An 8,912-nucleotide genomic window follows, 5' to 3' on the forward strand; every position below is an offset into this window, starting at 1 on the left:
AAACTTTTTGGAGCTAGAGCTACAGGATGCAAATTTCAGTTTGAAAAAGCTAGCCTTTGCTTTCCTGACTAACTGCGTGTATTGGTTCCTGACTTCCCTGAACAGTTGCATATCGCAGGGACTTTCTGGTCAAGAGCAGTCAGGTCTGGAGTGAACCAAGGGCTACATCTGTTCTTAGTTCTACATTTTTTGAAAGGGGCATGCTTATTTAAGATGGTGAGGAAATTACTTTTAAAGAATTACCAGGCATCCTCCACTTATGGGATGAGGTCAATATCCATCCAGGATACCCGGGCCAGGTCGATTAGAAAGGCCTGCTCGCAGAAGTGTTTCAGGGAGCATTTGACAGTGATGAGGGCTGGTCGTTTGACCGCAGACCCATAGTGCATGCAGGCAATGAGGCAGTGATTGCTGAGATCCTGATTGAAAACAGCAGAGGTGTATTTGAAGTACAAGTTCGTCAGGATAATATTGATGAGGGTGCCCATGTTTATGAATTTAGGGTTGTACCTGGTGGGTTCCTTGATAATTTGTGTGAGATTTTGAGGGCATCTATCTTAGATTGTAGGACTGCTGGGGTGTTAAGCATATCCCAGTTTAGGCCACCTGACAGAATGAACTCTGAAGATTGATGAGGGCCAACCAATTCACATATGGTGTCCAGGGCACAGCTGGGAGCTGAGGGGGGTCTATAACAGGGGGCAACAGTGAGAGACTTATTTCATATGATGTATATGGGTCTTTCTATAAATATTGGGGCCAATGTGTGACATTGGGATGGTTTTAAAAAAAAAAAAGATTTTCATGCAGTTCCACGTGTACTTAAAGGAATATATAAAAGTGAATATATTCAAATTAGCCCATAACTCTATCTATACTAAACATCCTTTAACTTTAAGCAGGGTTCATAAAGACATTGGCAAGTCAAATTCAAGGACATTCGGGGACTTTTTCAAGCACTTCATTGTAATTTCCAAGGACCGCAACGTTATACAATTGAATAATTTATATACTTGTAAATATAAAAGGCCTGCTCGGTCCTCCTTTTCCTGTAGTTCACAATCATCTCCTTTGTCTTGATCACATTGAGGGAAAGGTTGTTGTCCTTGCACCACACGGTCAGGTCTCTGACCTCCTCCCTATAGGCTGTCTCATCGTTGTCTGTGATCAGGCCTACCACTGTTGTGTCATCGGCAAACTTAATGATGGTGTTGGAGTCGTGCCTGGCCGTGCAGTCATGAGTGAACAGGGAGTACATGTGGGGACTGAGGACGCACCCTGAGGGGTCCCCGTGTTGAGGATCAGCATGGCGGATGTGTTGTTACCTACCCTTTCCACCTGGGGGCAGTCCATCAGGAAGTCCAGGATCCAGTTGCAGAGGGAGCTGTTTATTCCCAGGGTCCTTAACTTAGTGATTAGCTTTGAGGGCACTATGGTGTTGAACGCTGAGCTGTAGTCAATGAATAGCATTCTCACATAGGTGTTCCTTTGCCCAGGTGTGAAAGGGCAGTGTGGAGTGCAATAGAGATTGCATCATCTGTGGATCTGTTGGGGCGGTATGCAAATTGGAGTGGGTCTAGTGTCTTTGGGATAATGGTATTGATGTGAGCCATGACCAGACTTTCAAAGCATTTCATGGCTACAGATGTGATTGCTACGGGTCGGTAGTCATTTAGGCAGGTTACCTTAGTGTTTTTTTGGCACAGGGACTATGGTGGTCTGCTTGAAACATGTTGGTATAACAGACTCAGACAGGGAGAGGTTGAATGTCAGTGAAGACACTTGCCAGATGGTCAGCACATTCTCGGAGTACATGTCCTGGTAATCTGTCTGGCTCTGCGGCCTTGTGAATGTTGACCTGTTTTACAGTCTTACTTGGGTGTGGAGAGCATGATGACATAGTCGTCCGGAACAGCTAATTCTCTCATGCGTGTTTCAGTGTTACTTGCCTCGTATCGAGCATATACGTTTTTTAGCTCGTCTGGAAGGCTCATATCACTGGACAGCTATCGGCTGTGCTTTCCTTTGCAGTCTGTAGTAGTTTGCAAGTCCTGCCAGATTTGACGAGTGTCGGAGCTGGTTTAGTACGATTCGATCTTAGTCCTGTGTTGACGCTTTGCTTAACGAAATGTTAAGACGTTACACTGCATTTCTGAGCGGTCTATACAAAACACTGTCCAACAGTTAGATCCTGGATTCTTATAGGGTTCAAGTTCAATGTCTAATTTAACTGATTAATGCTTAATTTATGATATAATATCAACTTACACTGCCATAAATGCAAGAACAGAAAAGTAATGTTTTAAGTTACACGATTTTGGACAAATCCCTCAAGACACCGACCATGTCCATTATAAAGCGTTAAACAGGTTTTAAATCAACTCATCAATTGTATTGAATATAGCTATGATCCCCCTTATATCTTCATGGAATGACATGAAAAAATTGGGCAGATTATTATCAGTGACTTATCAACAGTTTGATAACAAGTTGTCCAGTGTAGGAAATCCTCACTGTTACCCTAGTTTATAAAAATACCCATATCAGTTGTAATCATTTACAACCGATTCGATCATCCATGACCAGCCTTCCAAACCCTCCCCCATCCCACTCCTGTCACTCATATACCCCTCCATCCTAAATGCAACCTCAGACACACCACACCTTCTCACCATCCTCACAGAATTCAAGAGTGTCGGTCAGTCAGACAGAGAGGCAGGGCAGACTGCTGAAAGGGGGAGTGGACACATATAGAGCAGAGGGGAAAAGAGGAGAAGAGAGAAAGAGGGCTATCCACTCATCTCCGACAGTAGGGATATTGATGCACATACTTGAGTGAAGAGGAAAATAAAACGGTAAGTGAATATACACCATTCTGTTTTGTTTACAAAATCGCAACATTTGCAGATAAACATCATGATGATAATGCCTGCATTAATTTACTGTGTGACAGTCATAGATGCTGTATGTGGATTAAAAAGCCTACAATGGAAATGGAAAGGAAACTACAATGGATTTTCACCATGCATATAGTTTTAGTATCAATACATATGTTTTATTGAAAAACAACACGCACTCTTATCCAGAGTGACTTGCTTGGGTTAAGCGCCTTGCTCATGGGCATATCGACAGATTTTCACCTAGTCGGCTCGGTGATTCGAACCAGCAACCTTACGGTTTTACTGGCCCAACACTGTTGACCGCTAGGCTACCTGCCGCTATACTGTTAGGTTACCTGACACACACACACACACACACACACACACACACACACACACACACACACACACACACACACACACACACACACACACACACACACACACACACACACACACACACACACACACACACACACACACACACACTCACTCACACTTTTTTAAACTAACTGAATTTGCTGATAGCTACTTTACTGAGGAAAAATGTTCTTACTATGACTGAGATATGTGGTTGTCTTACCTAGCTATTTTAAGATTAATGCACTAACTGTAAGTCGCTCTGGATAAGAGCGTCTGCTAAATAACTCAAATGTAAATGTGAAGTACAAACACTCAAAGTACAAACATATACTTTAAATATTAACATGTATAAATATTCAATCCTGTAGATCACAAAAACAGACTAGTCAGTGCAGACTAATCCTGTCCCCCCCAGGTGATGCCAAACACAGAAGAGTAGAGTACAATAAAGTAAAATACATTTAATTAAAGAACGACAAGGGACCTTTGCTAATCTTTGACTGTTTCCCTATCTAACAGACATGAGTTTAGGAGCAGCATGTGTCTTCCTGAGGGGAGGGAAGCATATTGTAAGTTTTACAAACATTTTATTCTAAAATATGCTGTGTGTGTGGAAGTGCTGGCAAACTAATATGATATGTTGAGTGGATTGTGAAGAAAAAAAATATTATAGAGAGAGAGAGACATATTTATGTTTATTTATTTTCCCTTTTGTACTTGAACTATCTGCACATCGTTACAACACTGTATATGGCCATGATATGACATTTAAAATGTCTCCATTCCTTTGTAACTTTTGTGAGTGTAATGTTCACTGTTCATTTTTTATTGTTTATTTAACCTTTGTTTATTATCTATTTCTCTTGCTTTGCCAATATATCCCTTTGAATTGAATTTAATTGAGAGAGAGTGAGAGAGAAAGAGAGAAAGATGGGCATTATCTCTCTACCTGCTAGCAGCGTTGGGGAAGCTACTTTGAAAATATAGTTTACCAAGCTACCAATTTATTCACACTGGAAGAAGTTAAGCTACACTAAAGCTACCCTTAAGAAAATGTAGTTTACTTAACTAAAGTTACTTTGATAAAGTCATTCATTACATTTATTTAAAGACCAACACAAATACACACACAAAAGCTTAAGGATAATTTTAGTATAGCTTAACTTCTTCTAATGTGAATAGACTACAATTTGCAAGACAGATCACTTTCACAGCCATATGCTACCAGAATGTGTAATATAGCATATTTAACATTTAAAAAAAAATTCAAGTGACAATTAAGTAGGTCTGATGCCGAAAAAGAAAACAAATTATTGCCTACATCACCTATTTTTTGTTTTATTTTTGCAAAAAAAATGTAGTTCTTGTAGTTAGCAACACCACTACATGGCAAAAAAGTAATTAACCAATAAAAAACTACCTAGATTTGAATTTAGTTCAACTACCACCAAGCTACTGCAAATAATGTAGTTAAATTACTAGCTGAACTACATGTGGTTCATACTCCCCAAATATTGCCTGCTAGATGGGCATTATCTTCATATATGGGTAGCTGCCTTGCACATGCACTCTAACCACTCTAAATATCTGGGCATAATCTCATTTCGGTTTGTGTCATTTTAAATCAAAATGTTGGGTGCAATAGGGAAAGGATGCTTTTCATGTGTGAGCGTGCACGTGCGTGTGTGTGTGTGTGTGTGGGGGGGGGGGGGGGGGGGGGGGGGGGGGGTGAGAGAGAGTAGAAAAATATTAGATGTTGTGTTATAGAGAAATATTTGCATTATCATGTATCAAATGAAAAGCAAAAGTGTGCTTTTGGTAATATGTTAAATTGAAGTATTCTTCATGCAACTTACTGTACCATCTCTCTAAGCAGACATTCTATCAAATCCGACATAAATTTACTCTGGTAAATACTTTTTGCAGGACAGAGAGCTGGCCGATGACGAAATTGAAGGTAAAAGAAAATTGAGTCAGCGTCATCTCACTCTTTCCATTTGTCCTCCATTCCATTTGGTCAATGTAACAGGGTTTCTAAGTTATATTAGTAACTTTTTACAACCAATTTCTAAATAATGCTCAATGTTGGTTGATTTCTGATCAAATGGAAAATACTTTTTTATAAGATTATCCTTACAGTAAATTTCAAATGTCCATCTACCAATTATGTTTCATTTATCATGTATCTTGAAGAAAACTTCATTCCATTATAGATGTACCCTCTGAAGCAAATGAAAATACAGAGAAAGAAATGTTCCAACTTCCCCAAGAGGTTTGCCAACTCTTGGTCTCTCACAGTATCTTTTTAGACTGATAAGTTGTTCCTACTGTCTCTCAGAGCTGCGCGAGGCGTTTGCTGAGTTCGACAAGGACAAGGATGGGCTGATCAGCTGCAAGGACCTGGGCAACCTGATGAGGACAATGGGCTACATGCCCACTGAGATGGAGCTGATCGAGCTGAGCCAGAACATCAACATGAACCGTGAGTCATTAGACAATTCTCTGTTGAAAATTCAAGAAACTTTCCCAGGTTCTAGAAAATTCCCAGGTTTGTCATAAATCCCGGTTGCAGGAATGAGGAGAGAATAAGCAGGGAGGGAATTCTCCAACTGGGGATCCTCCAACCAAGACTTCAGAAAAACCTGGGAACTTTGGGAAAGTTGCATGAATTTTGCAACCCTAGAAGTATTTCAGATAAATATACAATACTGAAGAGGACCACAGTACCAGAATAGCAGTCATAACTAGAGCAAATTAAGGTTAGTGGAACTCTCGTTATAATTGATTTAATCTCTTTCAATTTCCTAGTTGGTGGGAGAGTAGACTTTGAGGACTTTGTTGAGCTGATGGCCCCAAAGCTGCTGGCTGAGACTGCTGGGATGATCGGCGTGAAAGAACTGAAGGACGCTTTCAAAGAGGTGAGAGAGAGAAGTCTTCCAAGTTCCCTGAATAACCCATATGAAATGGTCAGGGAATTGTGCAAAGACAACCAACATGATACCCTAACAAAAAAAAAACTTTCCTGATGCTCTCCCTATTCAACCATATCCAGTGGTGGAAGGTACTTAAGTAAACATACGTAACTCGTTTTTGGGGGTTATCTGTACTTTACTTTGCTATTTCTATTTTTGACAACTTTTACTCCACTACATTCCTAAAAGAATCAATGGACTTTTTACTCCATACATTTTCCCTGACACCCAAAAGTACTCGTTACATTTCTAATGTTTAGCAGGACAGGAAAATGGTCAAATTCACACACCTATCAAGAGAACATTCCTGGTCATCCCTACTGCCTTTGATCTGGTGGACTCAACACAAATGCTTTGTTTGTAAATTATTGCCTAACTATTGGAGTGTACACCTGTCTTGCCATAATTTTAAAAAACAAGGAAATTGTGCTGTCTGATTTGCTTAATATAATGAATATGAAATTATTTATACTTTTACTTTGACTTCTGATACTTAAGAATATTTTAGCAATTACAGTATATTTAAAACCAAATACTTTTAGACTTTTACTCAAGTAATATTTTACTGTGTGACTTTCATTTTTACTGGAGTGTCACGCTGGCATAAAGGATCCGGAGGCAGACGCAGGAATGCATAATAGTTTTTTTTATTAAACCCAAATTACGGCGTGCTGTGTAAAGGCACTGGGACGAAGACCAAACAAACACTTTACAAAAACACAGGGTTGAAACCCAAACAAAAGAGCGAAGAGTACCTCAAATAAATAACACATGCGCACAATGATCATCACACGGGACGAGACCCGTAACCATCTGTGCAATCCACAAGGGCACGAAAGCCCAGGTACTCACACGCACAGATGGATATTGTAACAATCATCGACAAGACCATGGAAATCAAAGGGCACATATATACCAATACTAATCAGTGGGAATAGGGGCAGGTGTGCGTGATGAAAGTTCCGGAGGGATCCGTGACATTGAGTTATTTTCTATCAAGGTACCTTGACTTTTACTCAAGTATGACTATTGGGTATTTTTTCCACCACTGACCATAGAAAATCAAATGCTATTTGTCACATGTTGTGTAAACAACAGGCGTAGACTAACAGTGAAATGCTTACTAACAGGTTATTTTCCATCAGTGCGGAGTTAAAGAAAAACATAAAAACATCTCAAATAAAAATAGAAACAGTGACAAGAGGAATAAATACATAGTGAATAACGAATAACAATAAACAAGTCCAGTGTGCGTGCATAGAGTCAGTGCAAGATAGTTAGTTCAATATCACCATATCAAGACCATAATCCTACTTTTTTCTAGTTTTGTTATGATTTTGTATGATGGTAAGACTTTGTACATTCATACCATTCTCTTAACCAGGGTTTGGATCAATATTGTTTCAATTAGTCTGACTCTTTCATTGGAATTGTACTCTTCGCTACCCTCCGTTTAATAATATTATCTAGCTGGTTGATTATGCAAACTCAAATCCTTGCCCCCTCTCTGGTTAGTTTGACGCGGACGGAGACGGAGAGATCACAACAGAGGAGTTACGAAACGCCATGACCAAGCTGATGGGGGAGCACATGTCTCGAAGAGAGATTGACTCTGTGGTACGAGAGGCTGACAACAACGGTGACGGGACAGTAGACTTTGAAGGTAAGGAGAATTGACAATGGTCATCTAAACAACAACAAATAACATAGTCAGACGCTACAGTATTCTAGACACAAACAGCAGTAACACAGGCGTCAACAATCGCAGCATAGACAAAACAACATAGATGACAAAAAACACAGCACCAATAGACATTGACATTGTTGTTGTTGACCATTGAATCCTACTGTGGGGAATGAGGAGCTATTTGCAGAATATAAGTGATACAGATGTATATATTAATGAATGAACTGTATTTATATTTTGTACTGTATGTTTTGTGTAGTATCTTACATTCTCGTTTTTTCTCTCCCACAGAGTTTGTTAGAATGATGTCACGCCAGTGAGGAGGACTTCTTGGAAAAATGATTATTTCTCACACACACGTTTGTATTACTATCCTTGTGGGGATCAAACAATTGATTCCCATTAAAATCCTATTTTCCCTAACCCCTAACCCTAAGCCCTAAAATAGCCTTTTTCCTTGTTGGGACCGGCAAAATGTCCCCACAACCAAAACCAAACACAAACACAGCCCCGCACACACACGCACACACACACACACACACACACACACACACACACACACAGACACACACACACACACACACACACACACACACACACACACACACACACACACACACACACACACACACACACACACACACACACACACACACACACACACACACACAGGGCTGCAATTGATACACAGCCACACATTAACAGAAAGATAGAATGTCTATGCAATCTTCAGGATGTTTTTATGTAATTTGAAAAATTATATTAATACAATTATTTTATTAACACACATAATACAATAAAAATATATAATACAATAATTAATAACATGACCACAAATCATAAATGCTTTTTTCAAGCACATACATTGTTTTATGTAATTTGTATATGTATATGGAAAATTATGCAATTCTATTTGTCTAGCTTGTTTTTTGTTTCGTTTTTGAAGGTATTCTACAATAAATTATTCGGAAAAAAACACTTTGGTTATGTTTACCCTATGTCAAAGGAGCG

General features: G+C 39.5%; 1 protein-coding gene across 1 annotated transcript; it reads left to right on the plus strand.

Moving 5' to 3' along the window:
- Nucleotides 1–2,651: 2,651 nt before the first annotated feature.
- Nucleotides 2,652–8,571, plus strand: cabp5a (calcium binding protein 5a). Its single transcript, XM_036945853.2, has 7 exons — nt 2,652–2,855; nt 3,762–3,811; nt 5,169–5,199; nt 5,581–5,724; nt 6,051–6,160; nt 7,730–7,877; nt 8,193–8,571. The coding sequence occupies exons 2-7, from the start codon at nt 3,764–3,766 to the stop codon at nt 8,219–8,221; spliced, it is 510 nt and encodes a 169-aa protein (XP_036801748.1). The 5' UTR covers nt 2,652–2,855; nt 3,762–3,763; the 3' UTR covers nt 8,222–8,571.
- The last annotated feature ends 341 nt before the right edge of the window (nt 8,572–8,912 follow it).

Source organism: Oncorhynchus mykiss, chromosome 16 (genome assembly GCF_057628025.1).
Source record: "Oncorhynchus mykiss isolate SJ-2025 chromosome 16, ASM5762802v1, whole genome shotgun sequence".
Classification (NCBI taxonomy): Eukaryota; Metazoa; Chordata; class Actinopteri; order Salmoniformes; family Salmonidae; genus Oncorhynchus; species Oncorhynchus mykiss.